This window comes from Schistosoma haematobium, chromosome 1, assembly GCF_000699445.3.
Source record: "Schistosoma haematobium chromosome 1, whole genome shotgun sequence".
Classification (NCBI taxonomy): domain Eukaryota; kingdom Metazoa; phylum Platyhelminthes; class Trematoda; order Strigeidida; family Schistosomatidae; genus Schistosoma; species Schistosoma haematobium.
In genome coordinates this window covers 73,517,835-73,542,324 of record NC_067196.1, presented here as the reverse complement: position 1 = coordinate 73,542,324, position 24,490 = coordinate 73,517,835, and the positions used below count along the sequence as shown (strand labels likewise).

Here is a 24,490-nt window from a genome sequence, read left to right as displayed (position 1 = left end):
CTTCAAACGCAATCGCGTTATCCACTTAGCTACTAAGTTCTGATAGCTACTTGTTTGTGCATTGGGGTAAAGTTTAAATTGCTAACCACTATCCATCTTTGCTTATAATGATTGTGAATTACGGCAATATCGAGGCAATACACACAGTATGCACATATGTCAATGAGAGGCTGATCAATTCCAGTCTTAAAACATCAATGGGAAGATTCAAGTAAAACAATACCAAGTGAGTTATGTTGTATGTCTGTATTTTGATCATATGTTTAGAACTTATGCAATAACATATACAAAATGACAAACTGTTGTGCAGCACTGATGATCAATGAATGATATGAATCAAAATTAACGTTTAAAATTCTAAATGAATCTATCATAAAACAACGACTTAGGTTTAACTATAAATTTGGTAATGTATATCTGACTCGCAGATTATAATTATACTACTAGTGAGTTATAATAATAATAATAATAATAATAATAATAATAATCTAATATACTGAATATTCAAGCAAAATGTATAGAAGAAGGAAATAAACTTTAATCGTTTACATTCATTATAATTAAAACACAGAAATATAAAAAAGAACATCGGTTTCAAATGAGTCACAGCATTATAAACTGGTTTATGAATGATTTCTCGTTTCTTATACACAAAGTGAAAATTCTTTCTATTTTCTGGGAATCGATCTAATATCTTTACTTCAATCAATAAATAAATAGTTGAAAAAAAAGTGGGGGCGGTTAGAAACAAGGAGCATTTTGGTTAACTTTGCATATATATATATTGATTGTCTTGCAATAATAATAACAACAAAATAAATGCATATAAATTAACATATTGATGATACCGTTTTGTTTTCACTAGGAATTATAAATTAATGCAATGTCAACCTTGATGAAGAACTGTGATTGGTTTATTACAATCCGAATTTTCGGTCATTAACAGCATTGCATATATATATATATATATATATATATATATATATATATATATATATATATATATATATATATGCCTCTATGCATCAGCGTGAGTACTTGAGAACTTTATTACTTCTTCTGAGGGAAGAATGATGAGTTTGTGTTTTTTGATTAAATAAATTGAAACAAAAAGTCGAGAAAATAAACCACAATTTGTATAAAACATGATATTTCGCTGACATTTTAAACAGGAAACCAAATTCATATCATCCCTATAATTTGTTTTAATCCAGAAGAGAGTTAAAGAATAGTGCAGAGAAAAAGAGACCGATTAATGTATGACAGATGGTTTATGACAGTTATGTTATTTATGTCAACAAAGTTAATTTATAACCAATAAATAAGTAAACAGAACTTATGTATAATCATAGTGAGTATATAACCGAAAATTGTACAATCCGAAAACTTATACCATTCTTATCAGGGAATTAAACAACATTAGTGAACTATGAAGATAAAATACAACGATAAAATGATCAATCATAATTAGTCAAAAAACAATATCAACTCGCACATTTCCTTATATATTATAAAAAGTTAAATGGTTTAAGTGATTTCTTATGGTTAGCGCTTTTTATGAAAGTTGTTTCCCATGGGATGAGGTTCCTGACCACATGTCCAGACCTCCTCCTTTGTCCGAGTTTGGGACTGGCAGTAATCCTGATAGGGCTACAGGTGGAGCACAAACTGAATCACACTTGATGGAAAAGATCTGGAAGATGTGGAATCATCCACTTACATAGGCAGGATTATTGATGAACAAGGAGGATCTGATGCAGATATAAATCCAAGGATTGGAGATGCAAATATAACATTCCTACAATTGAAGAATATATGGAATTCAAAACAACTGACAACCAATACCAAAGTCACAATCTTCAATACGAACATCAAGACAGTTCTGTTGTATGGAGCTGAAATGTGGAGAACTACTATAACTATCATCGAAAATGTACAAGTATTTATAACCAATTGTTTACACAAGATACTCCAAATCCATTGACTGGATACCATGAGCACCAACCTGTAATAGGAGAGAACAAACCAACTTGCAACTGAAGAGAGAATTCGAAAAACACACTGTAGGTGGGTGGGACATACACTATGGACATCATCAAGCTACATCACGAAGCAAGTCCTGACTTGCCAACCTGAAAGTAGAAGGAAAGGAGGAAGCTCAAAGAACACATTTTATTGGAGACATGTAACAGAAGAATAAATACCAATTGAGACAAACTGGAAATGAAAGAGGAGAGAGATGAAAGGAGAATGCTGGTGAGTGATTTGTGCTCCTACACTAGTGATGGGTAACAGGAATAAGTGAATACGTAAGTAGCATTATGATAATTAGTTACGAGAACATTTTGGTCAATGATTTTGATGTAACAAGAATGTATACGTAATAGTTACGTCAAATTAGAAAGAAATAACTTATACATCAATTTTTTATGTTTAAATGGTTTTCAATAAATATTAATTCACTACAAGACGTTATTTCAAAACTAATTGATACTTGCCAAATTATCAAAGTTGAATAATTATTGAACTATTAAATAATTAAGTGGCCCTATTCTTTGATAAGTATTTGTGTTATTACATTTAAGTCACTGTTATGTACCTTTAATCTTGTGAGGGCTAATATTTTCTCTTCGTTTCAAATATATCTATCAATGTTACAGTCAATTTAGTTATTACTGAATTATTCAAAACTCGGACGTTTCTTAATAATATAAACTAACTCTAAATATTTTTCCTAACTGCTTCTAACAATAATTAAATATTCACACTTAGACCATTATAATCAATTGAATTCAATCAACCAAGGAAATATAAAAACACTATTATCTTACTCAATGAATGGTCATTGTAAATATCAATTTAATTTGTCATAGTTAAAATAATAGTATTCTCGCGGGGGGCGAGATCGTGGATGCGCACTACTGAGGAGTCCCACAATAGTATGAAACGGCCATTCAGTGCTTCCAGGTTTTCCATGGTGGTCTAGTTTCAACTGACTCATTATCTTAGCTATTGAAATGATAATAATGCGTTTTATGATAATATTACTAACAATAATTGCAGGTCAAATCTTAGATGAATCAATTAAGTATGTAACGAGGATTGGTGAAACATTATTGTTTATCTTTAGTATATGGTATTCGTTGAAGCTTATTAAAAGGACATCATTGAAACGATGATGAGACATGTACCTTCTCTTGTATCTCATCTCAATTATTTATCATCAAATAGTAAATTAGGAAATCAATATGCAGAGAACAATCATTATTCTAGCTTATATAACATGTTAAAATATTACGATTAGTAGATGCATACTGTGTTGAATTCAGACTGTTTCTTACCTATCATCAACCTTTTATAATGCAATAAAGTCAAATTATCCAGTAGGAAATCTCATATTTAAACATTCTAGAACTGGTTATTGATTTTGTTTGAGGGATTCATTGTTTAAGTGTTAAATTTCAACTTGAAATTCAGTTTCAAATATTTTGGTTTTTAGTAATCTGGTAATTCCACTAGCCATTACACAAGAAACTTTAATTGTAAATCGAGTCACTCAGTTTAACATGTCATTACAGAATGCTATGAATTTACTTATTATCAGTTAGTAGATTAAGAAAAAATTGTTTGAATAGACCGTTTTGCTAACTCTATGCCTTCTTTAACCTCCTAGCCAAAAAAGGACAACTAGTATTATTTTGTTAGGTTAAAGACAATCCTGTTCATACAAAAATTATGATTATTACAATGTTAATTCCGAAAATAGTACTGTACTCGAAAAATGATGTCATCTTTCATTATACAATGTGCTTCTATTTTATGCTTCACTTCGACTCAGTGATGAATATCCGATCAGAATAAATCGTAAAATCACATTTCTTCGAATAATATACCCTTATTTTATGATTAACTCGCCTCCTTTGGTATCAATCTATGAACTGACATACATTCTCTAGTCATTTTCTGAATATTTATTATCATTAGGTGGATAATAACTAGGGTAGCTTATAGATACATCACTTGTGGCACCAAATTACGTAGCACGATGGCTTTGACACTACGAAATGGATGACTCTCCAAGCCTTTCAGGTTTCATTTTTCTTATTGCTTACTTCAAGCTAATTCTGAAGAACTGGATGTCAACCACCACATAAAGGATAACAAATACAGTCTATATTCTAAGATAAACATTTTGACACAAATGCACAATAATTAAGTAGTTACTTTGTGAACTTGACTAATATTCGACAATGTCGATCTGTGATAATTTTCCTAAAGCAGTTCGAACTAGATTGCCGGACAAAACTCTGGAGTTATCTTCAGTTCTAATCGGAGAATTTCCCAAACATGATTTTCTTTTTAATGTTTCCCATAAAACTGGTGCTCAACTATTTGTTTAAATTTAGACGGAAGCTCTCATAAAAAGAGCTGCTACTGCTTAGTTAGGTCAGATTATGGATCTTTAAGCCCTACTCATAATAAGCATCGAGAATTACAGGATGAGTATAGAACATCCTTTACCGAGATTTAACATGATAATCCTGAATGGTGTGAACAGCGAAACAAAGCCATGACTAGCAACGGGAGCTAATTCAGGGGACGTTATTTCACTTGATCCAGAGCTTGTAAAACACTAACACGTTTATTCTGCAAACCATAAGCTTTTGTTTGATGTATAATTCACTGCTATACCTTTTTTTCTTCCAAAGTTATTGTAGTTTAAACATAGCATTTGCTACTCTATTTTTCTACCTTAAACTCCAGTTTTGGACATAAATATATTTTTCTAATTGTTCGTGCCTTGTGATCATATTAGTCATCTATTTACTCATGTATCTTTTTACCCCAAATGCCCTGGTACTGCCGGGAGTCAGCCCTCCCTCTTGAAACGCTCTCACATGACCACGTGCATACACCACAGCCATCTCGTGGCGGGTGTTCTTTATGAAATTGAGAGGACGAGAAGCGAATGTCAGATGCTTCAGTGGACACGGAGGGTTCACCCAGGGGAGTTGAAAAACCCTGATTCCAAACCGATGATGCACATGGGCTCCAGTATCCTGAAGGAACAAATGACGTATGAGCCTATTGTTGGTCACCGACTACCATGGGACTGCACCTCCTGACGTTGCCCATCGCCTTGTGGATCAGACCTTTAGGTCGAAAGCTCCAGGTGTGGCCCTCTAAGGAAACTACCTGCTTCGGTCTGGGCACCCGGGCAGTAACCCCAGCCCTCACACAAATCGGATGATTTATGTGGCGCATATCCATTTGGTGCATTCTTGTACCAATGTTTGTGTTTAAATAAATAAACAATTCTGAATTGGAATAAGTCGTGTAGTGCCCCAGTTGACTTGTCCTCTCTCTCTCGTGCGCTTGTCAACCAATCAGGCAATAAGTCTCGCTTCAAACTCACGCGTTCCTACCCTCAAGGTCAAACCGGTCAGCCTATCGTGTCAATGTTTTAATATAGATTGAGACAAGTTATCTACTGTATACTAGTGGGTAAATAGATAAAGGACGTAACACAGAAATTGTAATGAGCACATAGTAATAAGCAAAACAAGTTCTCTAGTGTCATGAATAAGTACTTGAACAGTTCTTCGGTAATCATTTTAAATGGTATTGACTTAATTATTTAATTGCCTGATATAGTAGGTGAAAACCTAGCCACTACCCAAAGAGCTAAATTTACTTCATATTCAGTCATCATTGCCTGTTAATAGGCTATATGTTGTCTGATTGTTGACCTTTTTTTAGTTATTCGTTAGACGGTTGGAAGGGTTTGACAGTAAACTTAGGTTTCGTGTTAGTTACTACCTTTCTGATGAGATCCGCACACCGTTGAGAAGTTAGTTAATAACAGTCATGAGAGCGATTTATGTACAAAGTATAGAAAATATCTAGAAGATACACCATTACAAGCATGTCACTAGGTTGTAATATAATCTATAAAAACAATTAGACTATATCAAGAATATTTATTAGTTTTATTATGTAAATTTAAAACGCAGTAGATTTTGTAGAAGACAGAAAAAACTATAATAAATGTGCCGAGGCATAATGTTGAGTAACACATGCATTTATAAATCAATGGAGTTGTATAGATGATATTGTATAACAAATAATCATATATATGTATATATTCTTTAAAGAGGCTTTAGAATTCAGCATATACTTCCAAAATAAAACGAACAGATAAACAAATGTACTTATCTAGACCAAAAATTCAGCATTGGAGCGAAAGATAACTGTTCAATACCGAGAATATAACATTTAACCATACAAACAGGAAATTAAAAGACCACAATACTGTGAAACAAGAAGCACAAATTCAAGATTCTCCTCTTAGGAAAAAAGACCTTATAAAAAATGGATCTTTACTGAAATAATATGAGAGGATACAATACTAAGAAGGATAGACAGTCTGACCAGGAGACATCCGAAATTAACTACACAAAAAAGTGCATATTCCTTTTTTATTGCACAAAAATTTCAATTAATTCACTTCAATACAACTACGCATAATGATTTATTACTGAATCATTCCATACACATTTTGGAAATCTCACTATCTATTTATACCAGTAAATAAATGGTGAATAACAACTACAAAAGAATACAAAGACGAGGAAGTAAAGGAAGAAACGACAGATTTATAATTAAGGGATAAAGAAGAGTAGACATTAATGAAATACGCGTCCTTTAATGATCGTTAAGACTAAGAACAAATTATGTAAATGGTTTTTTTCGGACGTAAATGCATGGAGTACAAGACGAATAACTCTCTAGCATAATAATAACACACTGACGATTGCGCACACACAAACAGACAAATAGGAATAAATTAGAATACTGTTAAAAAAGGTACACAAGTAGCATGGTATATATATATATATATATATATATATATATATATATATATATATATATATATATATATATATATATATATATGCAGAGTACATTACATCAGCTCAACAAACCCAACAGTATTCTATCATCTCTCAACAATGAAAATTCAAACAAAATAAATCCCCTCTTTTCTTAAACAAGTTCACAGCCTTTCTTTCTTTTACGTTTAGTATTTAAAGCAGCACGTGTAGCTGTTTCAAAAACTTTACGAACACCTTCTTTTGTTTTAGCGGAACACTCTAAATATCCATAAGCATCTGTAAATTTTAAAGGAAGAACATAATACTTATTGATATAGTATGGGGATTAAAAAAACAAAGGTTAATTCATAACAATTTCAAGGCCAAACTAAATGCATAACATAACACTCAGTAATTAAGTACGTATATCTACGACCAACACTGTTGATGTGAGCATAAACAAAACTAATAATTCAGCTCACATCAGAATTCCGTGAGGTCAGTGATTTTAACTCGCCGTCTAATAATTGATGATAGAGTAACTGAATCATGTAAAAATCTAAACAGGTCATCAGTTAAAATAAACACGTGAATATCTCAATATTATTTCAGCTACAACAAACTTCGAAACAATGTCGGTGGAAAATGTCATTCAATTGGTCTAATTACTACAGGATATTCAATCAACCTGGTTTTGTCAGTAACAATGCAACCAGTCACTAGTACCATAAGAAATTTAATAATCTCTCGGCTGTCCCAGGGCATTTATGGACAAATCATCATAGCTACGAACAAGTATATATATGCGACTTTGAGTCACACTTTATTTGAAGACTTCTAATAACACTAGGCTGGTTAATACTAACTAGATGGGTCAGAATTTGAAAATATGACCTGGAAATCCAGTCAATTCATCACAAAATCACTACTTTTGACCAAACTTTTTCCCACCAGTATTCATTCACAATATAGCTACTTTGCTTTAAATGTACTCCTTGATCTCCTTTTTTAAAATGATGAAAAAATCTATAAAATATTGAACTTTTATCAATTCCAATCTGAAATTTCCAAACAGATATGCTGAGTATTGTCAGTAGGCAGTTCATGAAGTATGAATAAAAAACTACCAAATACGTCAAAGAATAGTTAAACTTAGTACATCAGAACCTCTTCTAAAAAATAGAAATCATAATGTAAACCGAACGGTAGCTGTTACATTATAAACTACTACAAGTATCAAACAATACACATGGGACTATAAAACATTAATAAGTTGTAATTATTACGTGTAAGCGAAATACTTCAGTTTTACTCGAATCAAACTCACAAAGCATATTAATGAAAAACTTACTAATACGATCACATACAAGGCGACCTTCTTCGGATTTGACTAATTCCTGACGAACTTTGGCTAATTCATGATGCGCTCGCTCATCATTACGCAGATCTTGTTTGTTACCCACAAGGATGATCGGAACATTTGGACAGAAGTGTTTTACTTCAGGATACCATTTCTCAGTGATATTATCGAGACTGTCAGTGCTAATTAAGAAATGGATCAGTCGATGAAAAATCAGAATATAGTTGGTAAGAGAAACAAATGATGAGATCTCAACTTTCATTATACTGAAGGGTAGTGGTAAATACATTAGTAAAATTGGAAGTATTGGAGGTACATATTTGAAAACATAACCTACCATTAACTACTAATAACCACTCTGCACAGATTCAAAAAGCCTATTTGGCTTTTGCCGACTTACGTCACCTATGGTGAAGGCGAACTATCCGTCTGTCAATAGAAGGACGAGTATACTGTGCAGTAGTTCGTCCTGTTCTACTTTACGGCTGCGAACCGTGGCCATTAAGGGTAGAAGATACCCGTAAGTTACTAGTATTTGACCACATATGTCTTAGAAATATTGCTCGCATCTGCTGGGACAACCGGGTAAGTAATAGTGAAGTTAGACACAGGGTATTAGGGGATGATGGTAAGTCAGTCAATGAGGTTATAAATCTTCATCAACTGATATGGCTGGGCCACAAATTACGAATACTCAACCACCGATTACCATGACGCGCAATACTGACTAGTGTTGGGGACGGTTGGAAGAAAGTTAAGGGTGGCCAAACCAAAACGTGGTACCAGTCATTGAAGTCACTAACTTTTGATCTGAACCATGACTTTCGTACGCTCTTGTAGGTTTAATTAGGGTGCACTACAAGATGAACATCAAATTCATGGAAGTAGTTACTTCAATGTTAGTAATGTATAAAAGAAAGTTTGCGTATAAAGATATAATACAGGAAGAATTAGTGGTCAAACACTAGTAACTTACGGGTATCTTCTACCCTTAATGACCACGTTTTGCAGCCGTAAAGCAGAACAGAACGAACTGTTGTACAGTATACTCGTCCTTTTATTGATATACGGATATTTCACCTTCACCATAGGTGACGTAATTCGGCGAAAGCCAAACGAACTTTTTGAGTTCGTGCTGAGATTTCGTCAGACATCGACTCATTAGGGTTGATCGAACTTCTAAGATAAGTGAAGTTGTCGACGCGTTCGACTTACTCCGTATCCTTAGTTCAGGTGTAAACGCAGGCCAGTCCTGAAGAAACTTTTTTCATTTAGAGGGGGAAAACACACTCCAAACATCCTGACATTATTGCTGAGTGCTAACAAGTGACTCTGCATTTTATCAGCGTTTTTACTAAACAAAACTATGTCATCTGAGTACTCTAAGTCAATAAGCGAACCTTCTGGAAGGAGATAGATCCCTGGAAATTCAGAGGAGAACATCCCATCTGAGTGGTCTCAATCACTGATTGTGCCAGTCTATAAGAAAGGACAAAAGTCCTCTTGTGACAATCACAGAGGAATCAGTTTGACTAATATAGTATCTAAAATATTAGCTTCAATAATACTTCGACGCCTAACTCAAGCTCGTGGAGAGCAGACTAGAGAAAACCAGGTTGGTTTTCGACCTGGACGTGGCTGTATAGATCAGATATTCACACTACCTCAGGTCCTAGAGCATAGACACACATTCAGACGCCCCACAATCGTAGTATTTCTCGACCTTAAAGCAGCATTCGACTCTGTTGATCATGAGGTTCTATGGCAGTGTTTGTCATTGAAAGGAGTTCCAAAGAAGTATATTAACCTTGTAAAGGCTCTCTACTCGAACACAACTGGTCGAGTGAGAGCTTATAGCGAACTGTCATCAGAATTGATTACGTCAAGTGTTCGTCAGGGCTGCCCACTCTCTCCATTCTTGTTTAACTTTGTTGTTGACGTACTTTTAGAGATAACACTTTCCTCAGCTCAATTTCCAGGAGTTGAACTTTTACCAGGAGATTCACTTGTTGACTTGGAATATACCGATGACATAGTTCTATTTAGTGAAGACGCTGACAAAATGTAGTCTTCTGACCACTCTAAGCAACAATGAAGGCATGTTCAGGATGCAGTTCTGCCCCTCGAAATGCAAAATGTTACTTCAGGATTGGGTTGCATCGACACCCGAACTAACGGTAGGGAGTGAAGTGGTCGAGCGCGTCGACTGTTTCACTTATCATGGGAGTCTCACCAGCCCTTGTGGTCTGGTGTGTGACGAAACCTCGGCACGGATACAGAAGGCTCGACTAGCTTTTGCCAGCTTGTGTCATTTATGGCATAGGCGAGACATCCGTCTATCAACGAAAGTACGGGTTTACTGCGTAGCAGTTCGTTCCGTCCTACCTTATGGCAGTGAAACATGGCCGGTAAGAGTAGAGGATATTCGTAGGTTACTAGTATTCGATCATGGGTGTCTTCGAAACATTTCTCGTATATCCTGGGACCACCGAGTAAGTAATACAGTTGTTAGGAAACGGGTACAAGGTAAGAATGGGAAATCAATTGACGAAGCAGTAAAACTTCATCAGTTGAGATGGCTCGGACACGCGTTACGTATGCCCAACCACCGACTGCCTCGACGTGCGATGTTGTATGGTGTCGGCGTAGGTTGGAAGAAAGGTAGGAGCGGCCAGATCAGAACGTGGCACAAATCCATGAATCACTGGCAAGTGGATTGCTGGCAGGCGTAGACTATCTGGTTGGGATCCGCCAGACGATAGCAACCGATGGTTAGAGACCCTGAATGACATGGCTCAAAATCGTTTGCAATGACGCAGGTGCATCTACTCTTTGTGTCCTCCCAAATTCTAATTTCCTGAATTCTCCTTGTCTCTTTTTTTTCTTTCCAAATTTATTTCACTGGATTATACTCTTTGAATAGCATCTTCCAACCCTAATCTTTCCAATTACTGCTTATACTCTTACTACCTCTAATACTACGGGATTTGAATCGACAACTTCATCTCTGTGCTAATGTGGTGTGGCAACTTGAACTGATGTACGTACGTACGAAGTTCTACATCGTTACTGACTGACTGAGATGAGGAGAACGTTATTTCTAGCAATTGGTCTATGGTGAAATCAGATGAAAATGGAGATAGTGGACAGCCTTGCCGGACAACACTTGAGGTCCCAAAATAAGATGACAGAAAAGATAAGTATGAAGGCACATTGGAATACAAAACCTAGAAGATAAAAAGCGAATGCATCAGGGTTATTACGACCGGTCTTAAACTGCATCTGTAACCACTGATCGTTGTTTACGTATTGGTTTTGGTGGAGTTTTGTCCTGAGCACAAACTGCAGGTTTGTGCTGATGCCGTTTAGAAAAACAATGAAGGTTTCACGACCATACCATTCAGCTCAGAACAAAAGCCCACCAAAATCATCCACCTTTACCTACTAGTCTCATCCAAATAGTCTACACCTATCCATATAACACGACACAGCAGTCTATGACTTCATGGGCTGATACCATGTCATGATCTAGCCACCCATAACTTTTTGTAAGCAGCAGGATTCGGGAAGTTGGTTTCAGAGGTCTCCAAAGATGGTGGTCGGTTTCTAGTCAAATTTACCAAGATATCAGCTAGGGTGTAGTAACTGGACATCAACCTGGTTTTGATAGCTAACCATGTCTATAAGAAAGAAACAGAACCCTGTAATCACCACAAAGGGACCGGTTCGACCAGTAGTTTGAAACATTCATTCAGCTACAACATAGGACCAGGCATATATGTGCATCGATCCAAGTTGCCATAGCTCATTAGCATAGCAAGATGAACACCGGATTCATAGGAGTAGTTAAGTCAATGGTGGTAATACATAAAAGATTGCATATAAGGATATAGTACAGGAAGAGAGAATTAGTTCGTAGGAAGAAAAATATGAAGCAATTTTAATCTCTTAGTCTGAAACATTAGACTCAGTAATCGTCTGTAAATAATATACTGTGGCGAAGTATACATTCGGAATATTGTTAGCGATAGAAATCGTGTAAGATAAAAGTGTAACAGTAGCTTACAGTACGTACGTTGGTAAATTTATTTTAATTCCTTTCGTCGCTCGCGAGACAAAATGATCTAAATTACCTTTGTAGCGTACTAAAATTGGCTAGGTGCGACAACTATAATTCCCAAAAGTGGGTAGGCGTACGACTTAAATATCAATGCTGACTAAGCAGTAGTGTCAAAAACCTAAACATACTTTGACTTTTACTGGACAACACTGCGAAACATGTAACCCTGACAATACAGTGGCTAAATAGATGTGCAATAGCGCTAAGTTGGATGCAAAAGAACGAATTCGTTAGGCTAGAAATCTTCGCAGGGCAAAACGACATACACTATTATCTAGATAGCAGTTTATTCGTGAAATAATGTAACGATTACAAAGCAGCTTGGCGTCACAAGTTATAGGATTACTGCTTTCAACGTGTTGCTAGCCACGAAACTAAGCAACCCAGATAAAGAGGGATTAGGACAAGACATATGTTGAGTCCTACATGACTTTTCGATAAATTTTGAAGAGAATTATAGATCAAATGAAATATAATTCACGGTCACTTTCAATCAAGGACAACTAACGTATACATGGAAAGAACTGTCAACCAACCTGTCTATTGAAAAACACATTAATATGACATCAGTGTCGGGATATGACAAAGGTCGAAGTCTATCGTAGTCTTCTTGACCCGCGGTATCCCAAAGCGCCAACTCTACTTGCTTCCCATCCACCTCGATATCAGCGACGTAGTTTTCGAAGACAGTTGGCACATACACTTCGGGAAACTGATCTTTGCTAAAGACAATGAGCAAACACGTCTTTCCACAAGCTCCATCACCAACAATAACCAGTTTCTTACGGATGGCAGCCATACCCCCACCGAGATTTAAAAGGTACAGTTCGAAGTGAGCGCTGAATCAAGGGCTGACCTACTGTTGGTGCAAGCCATGAATTGGACCAAACATCAATTCGTAGATAAATAACGTCAACTTTTCCTAGCAACGTAATAGAACTGTTTGTTCTTTTTTATTCATTCCTGGATAGAAAAGCAACATACGGACACGACGAAGCTGATAAATCAGCTAAGAAAGAAAACTGAAGCGCGCGCTATTTAAAAAGTGCAGCGGTACTTTCTTTCGCTGACTTAATTTTATTGTTTTCATTGCTTATTATGCGCCAAGACCACTATTTTCGCTTTATTCGAATTTCTCTCAGTTAACGTAAAGTCCAAGATCATCATTCTTTTTTGAATGTAATTTATCATCGATACTTTAGAGCACAAATGTTGATTGTATTTGTTTGTAATTTGAGCTCTAACAACTTACACTTCTTCACCTTTTTCCAGGTCACTAGATTTTTTGTTTCTAGGTATTGTCTATGCCTAGTTTCTTTTCGAAAACCTCTGAGCGATGACTGTATAGTACAAAAAAGCAACTGCCAACGCTCAGGCTGTTAATACTGCTGGAAAGTACCATGCAGCGCGATGAGTGAAAAGAATTTCGCCAAGAAGTTTGCATGAATATATCGCCTTCGGATTTTGAACGATTTAGTAAAAATAAACGCGTGTGTTTTGTCAGCAATGTTGCTTGGAAAACAAGAGGTTGCTATCCGAAGCCTTTACAATGGTAGATGATACTAAAATGAGTATTAACAAGCGTAATCGAGACACACCAAGCGGTACTCGCCCAGTCGATGTGAAGCCACCTCAACTGAGCCCAGAGCCAACTGGCTATTTTGGGTCGACGGAGGAAGGACGTCCCCTAAAGAAGTCTGTTAGAAAGGAAGTTTTTTCGTTCCCCGCTCTCAAAATGGAAGAGAGAATGAAAATCTTAGCAAACCTAACTGCAATACTAGGCCTGTCTCTAGCAAGAAAAACAACAACCTGACTACTCAAGTCATCGACAATCACCCAGGATCCGACGGCGTATGTAAAGCGAATGTGATTGCTACTCCAGTCAAGGTTGATGAATGGGTACAGGTCAAGAATCAGAAACGACCTACTGTTGCTAAAGAAAAGCCAGTCTCTCAACCGGTAGCTCGAAAATTGAAGAATGATCATAGGGACAGGTCATTTATCTTCCATAACGTCAAGAAGAGTGAAAGCCCAGAACCCAGAACTCATCTTGGGCATGACAGAGCTGCTAAACTAGCTAATACCTAAGGTGTCTCTGGAGTTACCTTACCAAAGGTTTTTAGACTGGGCAGCCAACTGGACTTGAAACAAAATCAAACTAGGCTGCTAAACGTATTGTTTGAGTCTCCCAATAAAAGGGAATTAATACTAATGACTGAATATAAACTACAAGGGTTAGGAGTCTTTGCCCATAAAGACTTGCCTCTCGCGGGCAATGCAAATGACAAGAAACAAAAAATAACTAAAACAAAGGGTTGATGCTGGCGAGAAAGACCTTAAAATTGCCGATTTTTGGGTCGTGAGGCTTTGACGGAAAGTAGTGCCGAGGCCACTTTGAGTGCGGCACGAAACCATTTAAATGGTCCTCGGATCTGTTACACAAATGCTCGGACCTTGCTCAACATGGGATCGAAGCTAGGTGTACAGAGAGACTCTATCATGTTGGATGAAATCGAAGTCACAGAAACATTGTTGACGCAGTATGTAGACAGCATCGAACTTGATCTTGAAAGTTTAACATTAGCAAGAGACGACAGAATCCTGGAGCTCAGTGGAGGAGTAGCCCACTTCATTAGAAATATTATTCCGTCTACCTTCACTGATAGCGTATCCCGTGAAGGCGGGACGTAAAAATTAGTTAGTTCCCACTTGAAATGCAAAGGGAGAGAGCTGCTGAACGGATTGGCCTACCGCAGTTCGAACTGTGAAACGAACGAGATGTTGCTAGACTTTTTCAACACTTTGTCATTGTGTGGTCGATATTTAATCCCAGAAGACTTTGATACACGTACGGTAGACCGGAAGAATCTGGGGACTGCATTGTCAAACGAAATCTAGGTGACACCCTTATCACATATGCCATTGTGCAACATGTGAAAGAAGCAGCTAGGTACGACTCGAACTACGAATCATCTTTGACAGGTCTCATATTGGCTCATTATGAGTATGACATCGCAAACCTCCATTAAATGCTACCCCTGGGTAGAAGTGACCATGCGGTTCTAGTCTTTGATTTCCACATAGTTGTCAATGACGAACATGTATCAGCCCAAGCTAGACCAAACTCCCGGAAAGCAAAGATACAAGAAGTAGAACATCCAGAATCCTTAGTAGATTATCCATTGGAATCAGAGTCCCTCATTTAAACGGCTTGAGATGTATTTTGCAATTTGTACCTAAAAGTTGTTGCACCCTACACCCCTTGAGCTGTATCAAGAGGTTCAAGAAATTCTCCACAATGGTTCTCACCCTTCTCCGTAAGACGTGAAGAATGTGGGAGAGATTTAGGTTACTGAGTATTGACGGGACAAAATTTCAATGTCGTGGATCCCAAAATGTTTGTGCTTTCACCCTCCCAAAGTCAAGAAGGTTGTACTAAGAAAAGACTGTTAAGCGATTTATAATATACCCCAAACGAATATACTCTTACATAAACCAAAGGACTAAGAGAAGAGGGAATATTCCAGTATTATAGGGATACAGTAGTACTTCATTAATTGTGAAGGACGACTGTGGTAAAGCTCAGATATCCACAAACTATTTAACAATGTATATACCGTAGAGTTACTTTCCTTTACGGTTCGTACAAATCCCTCACACACACACTAGACACTGTGACCAGTGAAGAACTCAATGTCTTTTGTCTGCTAAATGAGCTTGATATCAGCAAACCCACGGGATCTGACGAACTGCACCTCATGTTATTAAGGGAAATAGCAAATCTCGTCGCGAATCCCTTAAGCGTATGTTTTAATATATCTGTAACACAGAGTTAATAAACAAACAGCTGGATGAATGCTATAGTAAGTCTTACCTTCAAAACAGGCACGAAATATAAACTTTAGAAATAATGACGTGTAAGCCTGAATAGTGTGGTTTTTAAATTTCTAGAACAGATTGTTTGGTAGGAGTTGTCTAAGTATTTCGACAAAAATCGAGTTCTTTCTGAAAGGCAGCATGTCCTTAGAACATGTTATTCCTGTCTCACAAACGTATTAGTAGGTCGTGATAGTTAGTGCGCCTTTAATGACCAAAAGTTATCTAAAGACGTGTCCTACATTGACTTCAGAAAAGCTTTTGACAAAGTTCTTTACAACCAACTGTGATATAAGTTAAGCAATATCGGGTTCGAAGGCAATTTATCAAGGTAGATAAAGGACTTCCCAGTTGGGCGTCAACAAATATTACGGGTAAGCCGAGTTGTATAACTGGGAGAGAGTGCTAACCGGAGTGCCCCAGAGTACAGTATTTCGACCCGTGTTATTCCTCCCTTATGAAAATGACCTTTTTGGTTTCCTATCATCCTCGGTTCTGTTATGTACCGATGATGTTAGGACATGGAGAGAGAGATAAATAGTGGTGATAGTTTGGATCTCCGTAATCACCTGGCGAAATTATCTCACCAGTCTACAATTTAGCAGTTGCCGATAAAAGCTTCTAAGTACATTGCGATGCATGTCGGTCACAGATACAAACATGGTTTCAGATTCCGATAGTCTGTACGTAGAATCCTTAGCCTTATAGATGCTATAGTGATATAGTGGTGTACATTGGTCACCAGGTTAGAGATTCACACACCAAAACCCAAAACCTACTACACTCTGCCGTGTGATAGTTGCCAAAGGTTTCAGAACCCCATGTTCAGTTCAATACGCTGGGCTCCTAGTCATGTCAATGCTGAAACCTTTTTGAAATTGTATACAGTATTCGTCGGTCCTAAACTGGAGCACTGCATATAAGCGACCAGCGCCTGCCGTAAAAGAGACAGTGGACCGTTAGTAAAGGTCTATGGGACAGCAACTAAGTTGATTCTTGGAAAAGCTAAGCTCCTGTATGATGCTCTACTGGCTAGATCAATCCTATTTTCATTGTCATATCGAAGAGCCAGAGGTGACTTGATCACTTGATGATAAATCTGCATCTGATATGTCCTCATTTCTGTTGTCTTCAAAAGCAAAGAATTTGTAGTGGTATCGGTCTCAACCACACAATCCTCAAAGCTGAACATGAAGTAACTGGGAAAATAGATATTCAACATTTAACATGGAGAGGAGGCCAACGATGGTGAACGCAGGAAGATTTATTCAATCGGATGACATGACTCAGCCTTGCAGACGTGGTCATTCTGTATAACTTATCTTTACTCACACTAAACAGGCGAGTCAGTGTAAACAATGATGGAACTTCCATGTAAGTTCTCATAGATTAGGTAGTCATAAGGAATCTACAATTTTAGGATTAGGTCTATCATTAGAGTAGTACTGATATAGAACTAGGCCATAGTTCTACAAACTTATGAGGGTACTCAGGAAGGTTCACAAACCCAGGACAAATTGCTTGTCAGCTGACTATCGACTTTCCCACCGAATCATCAACGTACTGAACTCATTACCTAGACACATAATTGTAGCTTCATCTGTTAACGCTTTCAAATGAACGTTAGACCATTTGGGAGACCACCTTTGCCAGGACTATACAGACTACCTAGCCTCCTATCCTATCCAACTTAAAACTGAAATCCAATAAATAGACCACCACCCTCTTATATGGTCTCCACAAGTTGAAGTACAACATCATCGGCTAAATATTCGCTCCAAAGTCATGAGATAATTTTTGGTGTCTGAAACATTACCAAGTGAAGTAGCGGCTGAAATGTCGGACCTCATAGACAAAGTCTTATTTAAAGTCTGTGAAAAATTTGAACAGACAAATGAAGTGACTGATAAATCCTCAAAATAAATGATTTGTAAGCCTTCAATGTTGATGTCGACCTCATTAGTATCAGTGGACATGTAGGGGCATTGGACAATAGCCACACAATCCACAAAGCTGTGAACACGAGACTACTCAGAAAATAGATATTCAATATTTAACGCGGAGAAATACCTAACGATGGAAAAGGCGGGAACAATGAATGGAATGAACTGGAGTTGGTCGAGTGGCATGGCTCGGCCGTGCAGGCGTGGTCTCTGCTGAATATTACCTTATATCTTCTATTCATATTAAATATATTGTTCTTTCTCTAGCCTAACCTTGTTCTACATCATGTATTGGTAATTGATACGATACAGTGAGTTGGTGTAGTCGATAGTGTGACTTCCACGTAAGATCTTATAGATTAGGCAGTTATATCATGACAAATCTACAAATTTAGGATTAGGTCTATTATTAGAGCAGTACTAATATCATAGTAGACCATAATTCTACATTGGTGAGCCCAACTAAAGAAACGCAACCTATTATTGTTAATCCTTATTTCCACCTTAACCTTATCAATCGGTTTTTATTTGTGTAAACCCATTATTCTAATAGTCCTTTGATTAATGGTCACATATATTATCGTAATGTTATATCAATTAGTTCTCATAACTTACTAGCTCAATCAATAATAAAAGTTGATCGTCTATATCAACTAATTAGCTTTGATGGTTCGTTAACAAGCTTTAATAGCATTTACATGCTTCAGCGACATAGACTTGTTCAAACATCAAGCTCTAGCAAATATGACCTGTAAATAGCGTAAATATACATTGACTAACAATACAATCAAGGACTAAATACTTATCTGGATGTAATTATCAGTGTTCCTTCACTTAACACCTCATCCTGCTTTAAACTATGCACTATCCTGTAATATCTTTTCTTCCGACCACTGCCTGCCTAATTTCAAATTCTCGAGTTCCATTGCCAAACAACAAGGATGACACTTCTCTAAAAACATACGGTGAGTTTCAGCTATAAGTTTCCTGCAATCATAAGGTCATTTTAGATGGCTCATTCAATGGCGACTATACAATTATCTGAATTCATTCGATTGTTCTGATCCGAGAAAGTGGCAAAACCGTCAACAGCACCGAGCACCCTGGAATTAATTGCCATACTGCATGTTTTATTCTGGATGCTTTTGGATCATTACTACTCACGAATGGCGTTATATATGTCGTCCACTGAATAATCTAATTTTCAAAAATAACCCAGGCGAGTTCAACTATTTTACTTAATGATTTTTTTGTACTTAACATGTATATGTTTTCCAGTTGCTTTTGCCATATATTTGTAAGTGTCCCTAGGCTGAATGCAGTAACTTCTTATGAAATGTTTATAACGCGTCATATTCCTGCCTGAAGTTTCACAAGCATTCTTAACTTTGAATTTATTTATCTGGTCGTGTTCATTATTTTTAAATTGTCATATACGTCAACGACCTGCTTGTTAACCTGACCCGTACATACGTTACACTATATCTTCATGTCTTCTAAATTTAGAAATCATCTGAATCGCCTTTAACATTTATCAATAAACCCATCATAGTCGTTGTTGCTAATCGTATTTGGGTTTATGGATTAGCCTAAAATGCGAACAGTTTAGATAATAAGATTGAAAATTTAGGTACTATCAACTGCACTAGTAAAATAACTTAATCCCTAGGTAGCTGTTGGCTAAACAAACGTTCAAAATCAAAACTCCGTAGCCTACTAGAATTAACACTAAACGAATCTTTCTGAATTAAAATTTATAATTAAATTAGGCGTCTCGGATTCTTCAACGTTATAAATTTCTGATAATTTCGAATCACCTAAAGCAAAAATACCTATTTTTCCACTGACTAATCCTCAATCAACACTATAACTAGTTAAATTTAATAGTTTCAGGATATCATCATAAAGCATTGTCACGACTTGACAATCACGTTATATGATTGATAATATTAATGAAACTATTGACATAATCGGTCAGCAAATTGACTTATAATTATCACTAGTGTTGTTTTTCTTTTATCTTCATTCACTACAGATGATTACAGTATGTTTCTTTACCAGTTGCTCATTCAGTAAATATCTCAAAACCTTGTCAGTCTAATTGATGGTTTAGCGACACAACCATGCATGCAAATAATCAGTATAAGCAGTCGAGCAAATCTCCTGCAAACTGAAAACATCAATGTCGAATTTACCCCAACACTGACTAAGGTTCAAGCTATTATCATAGACATGAGTTGGGAGTGTACTCCCCTCGGTTACAACTTATGTTCTCCTGATAATCACATGAGCATCATTCACTAATCATCTTGTAAAAACTTATTTAGCTAAATACATCTTGCAGCACCACATCACTTCGTAATATGACACAGGCCTAACTGATTTTAATAACTTATAACCACTATATCTCAATTAAATCGTATTCCGCCTTATGATAAACTGCATACTTGCAACTAACTTGTATGCCCAATCAGCCAGCAAATATAAATATAAATATAAATAAATAGTCTGCCGCAGATCAGAACATTGAGTCTAGAGCATGTCTCTTACGAATACACTCATGTTTAACGATTTGTTCCTAGCTATCTGTCCAAAATTCATATAATTATCACTCATGTATTTAAATTTTATTTTGATAACCATTCATGTGTATTAGTAGTATTACTAAATTCTATCACGGTCAAATAAAAATGAGGTTGAGAAAATCTCCCCGTAACTAAATAAACCGTATCAAACTAACTGGAACACTAGTTGGAATTCTTCTCCACGGTATACTTTTGTTCCTTCAGTTAGCCTACTAATACAGATGCAATTGGAATTCAACTCATATGGACAACTTACCGGCATAATCGTTATTTGATTTCATAATTTAAACCAAAACTAATACCAATATTAACATTTCTACAATATTCATCACTTTAATATTTCTAAACACAAAATACTTACTACCTATACGTTAAGTTATTAACCAACGGCTATTAACACGCATCGTTTTATTATTATTATTATTGTTATTGTAACCCCATTTTTTATAGCTCAAATAATCTTCACCCAAATTTTCATTTCAAGCGTTTTAAGCATGAAGGCAGATATTTTAAAATTATTACATGTATTTCCCGACCAGATGCTGCCGCTTTCTTTTTGATTTATCTTTCAGCTTACCAATACCCGGAGGATTCTTATTATCCTTGGTAAACTCCGGTGCGCGACGATCCCATCCAATTTGGTATCGAACCAACATCACGTTGATTCTGGTGGGAGAGTAGTGTAGTGGCATTGGACAATAGCCACACAATCCACAAAGCTGTGAACACGAGACTACTCAGAAAATAGATATTCAATATTTAACGCGGAGAAATACCTAACGATGGAAAAGGCGGGAACAATGAATGGAATGAACTGGAGTTGGTCGAGTGGCATGGCTCGGCCGTGCAGGCGTGGTCTCTGCTGAATATTACCTTATATCTTCTATTCATATTAAATATATTGTTCTTTCTCTAGCCTAACCTTGTTCTACATCATGTATTGGTAATTGATACGATACAGTGAGTTGGTGTAGTCGATAGTGTGACTTCCACGTAAGATCTTATAGATTAGGCAGTTATATCATGACAAATCTACAAATTTAGGATTAGGTCTATTATTAGAGCAGTACTAATATCATAGTAGACCATAATTCTACATTGGTGAGCCCAACTAAAGAAACGCAACCTATTATTGTTAATCCTTATTTCCACCTTAACCTTATCAATCGGTTTTTATTTGTGTAAACCCATTATTCTAATAGTCCTTTGATTAATGGTCACATATATTATCGTAATGTTATATCAATTAGTTCTCATAACTTACTAGCTCAATCAATAATAAAAGTTGATCGTCTATATCAACTAATTAGCTTTGATGGTTCGTTAACAAGCTTTAATAGCATTTACATGCTTCAGCGACATAGACTTGTTCAAACATCAAGCTCTAGCAAATATGACCTGTAAATAGCGTAAATATACATTGACTAACAATACAATCAAGGACTAAATACTTATCTGGATGTAATTATCAGTGTTCCTTCACTTAACACCTCATCCTGCTTTAAACTATGCACTATCCTGTAATATCTTTTCTTCCGACCACTGCCTGCCTAATTTCAAATTCTCGAGTTCCATTGCCAAACAACAAGGATGACACTTCTCTAAAAACATACGGTGAGTTTCAGCTATAAGTTTCCTGCAATCATAAGGTCATTTTAGATGGCTCATTCAATGGCGACTATACAATTATCTGAATTCATTCGATTGTTCTGATCCGAGAAAGTGGCAAAACCGTCAACAGCACCGAGCACCCTGGAATTAATTGCCATACTGCATGTTTTATTCTGGATGCTTTTGGATCATTACTACTCACGAATGGCGTTATATATGTCGTCCACTGAATAATCTAATTTTCAAAAATAACCCAGGCGAGTTCAACTATTTTACTTAATGATTTTTTGTACTTAACATGTATATGTTTTCCAGTTGCTTTTGCCATATATTTGTAAGTGTCCCTAGGCTGAATGCAGTAACTTCTTATGAAATGTTTATAACGCGTCATATTCCTGCCTGAAGTTTCACAAGCATTCTTAACTTTGAATTTATTTATCTGGTCGTGTTCATTATTTTTAAATTGTCATATACGTCAACGACCTGCTTGTTAACCTGACCCGTACATACGTTACACTATATCTTCATGTCTTCTAAATTTAGAAATCATCTGAATCGCCTTTAACATTTATCAATAAACCCATCATAGTCGTTGTTGCTAATCGTATTTGGGTTTATGGATTAGCCTAAAATGCGAACAGTTTAGATAATAAGATTGAAAATTTAGGTACTATCAACTGCACTAGTAAAATAACTTAATCCCTAGGTAGCTGTTGGCTAAACAAACGTTCAAAATCAAAACTCCGTAGCCTACTAGAATTAACACTAAACGAATCTTTCTGAATTAAAATTTATAATTAAATTAGGCGTCTCGGATTCTTCAACGTTATAAATTTCTGATAATTTCGAATCACCTAAAGCAAAAATACCTATTTTTCCACTGACTAATCCTCAATCAACACTATAACTAGTTAAATTTAATAGTTTCAGGATATCATCATAAAGCATTGTCACGACTTGACAATCACGTTATATGATTGATAATATTAATGAAACTATTGACATAATCGGTCAGCAAATTGACTTATAATTATCACTAGTGTTGTTTTTCTTTTATCTTCATTCACTACAGATGATTACAGTATGTTTCTTTACCAGTTGCTCATTCAGTAAATATCTCAAAACCTTGTCAGTCTAATTGATGGTTTAGCGACACAACCATGCATGCAAATAATCAGTATAAGCAGTCGAGCAAATCTCCTGCAAACTGAAAACATCAATGTCGAATTTACCCCAACACTGACTAAGGTTCAAGCTATTATCATAGACATGAGTTGGGAGTGTACTCCCCTCGGTTACAACTTATGTTCTCCTGATAATCACATGAGCATCATTCACTAATCATCTTGTAAAAACTTATTTAGCTAAATACATCTTGCAGCACCACATCACTTCGTAATATGACACAGGCCTAACTGATTTTAATAACTTATAACCACTATATCTCAATTAAATCGTATTCCGCCTTATGATAAACTGCATACTTGCAACTAACTTGTATGCCCAATCAGCCAGCAAATATAAATATAAATATAAATAAATAGTCTGCCGCAGATCAGAACATTGAGTCTAGAGCATGTCTCTTACGAATACACTCATGTTTAACGATTTGTTCCTAGCTATCTGTCCAAAATTCATATAATTATCACTCATGTATTTAAATTTTATTTTGATAACCATTCATGTGTATTAGTAGTATTACTAAATTCTATCACGGTCAAATAAAAATGAGGTTGAGAAAATCTCCCCGTAACTAAATAAACCGTATCAAACTAACTGGAACACTAGTTGGAATTCTTCTCCACGGTATACTTTTGTTCCTTCAGTTAGCCTACTAATACAGATGCAATTGGAATTCAACTCATATGGACAACTTACCGGCATAATCGTTATTTGATTTCATAATTTAAACCAAAACTAATACCAATATTAACATTTCTACAATATTCATCACTTTAATATTTCTAAACACAAAATACTTACTACCTATACGTTAAGTTATTAACCAACGGCTATTAACACGCATCGTTTTATTATTATTATTATTGTTATTGTAACCCCATTTTTTATAGCTCAAATAATCTTCACCCAAATTTTCATTTCAAGCGTTTTAAGCATGA

The 24,490-nt window shown here is 36.1% G+C and overlaps 1 protein-coding gene across 1 annotated transcript; it reads right to left on the bottom strand.

Moving 5' to 3' along the window:
- Positions 1-1,029: 1,029 nt before the first annotated feature.
- MS3_00002084 (uncharacterized protein) lies at positions 1,030-13,390 on the bottom strand. Its single transcript, XM_051209649.1, has 4 exons — positions 13,340-13,390; positions 12,892-13,303; positions 8,227-8,417; positions 1,030-7,172 (listed from the first exon to the last, which is right to left on the bottom strand). The coding sequence occupies exons 2-4, from the start codon at positions 13,152-13,154 to the stop codon at positions 7,048-7,050; spliced, it is 579 nt and encodes a 192-aa protein (XP_051075107.1). The 5' UTR covers positions 13,155-13,303; positions 13,340-13,390; the 3' UTR covers positions 1,030-7,047.
- Positions 13,391-24,490: the final 11,100 nt, after the last annotated feature.

Bases quoted from the DNA above. Each gene is read 5' to 3' on its own strand.
- MS3_00002084 (XM_051209649.1), bottom strand. From the start codon at position 13,154: ATGGCTGCCATCCGTAAGAAACTGGTTATTGTTGGTGATGGAGCTTGT. The intron at 8,418-12,891 runs GTTGGTTGACAG...TTTCTTAATTAG, and splicing joins ATGTGTTTTTCAATAGACAG to CACTGACAGTCTCGATAATA. The intron at 7,173-8,226 runs GTAAGTTTTTCA...TAAAATTTACAG, and splicing joins CCTTGTATGTGATCGTATTA to ATGCTTATGGATATTTAGAG.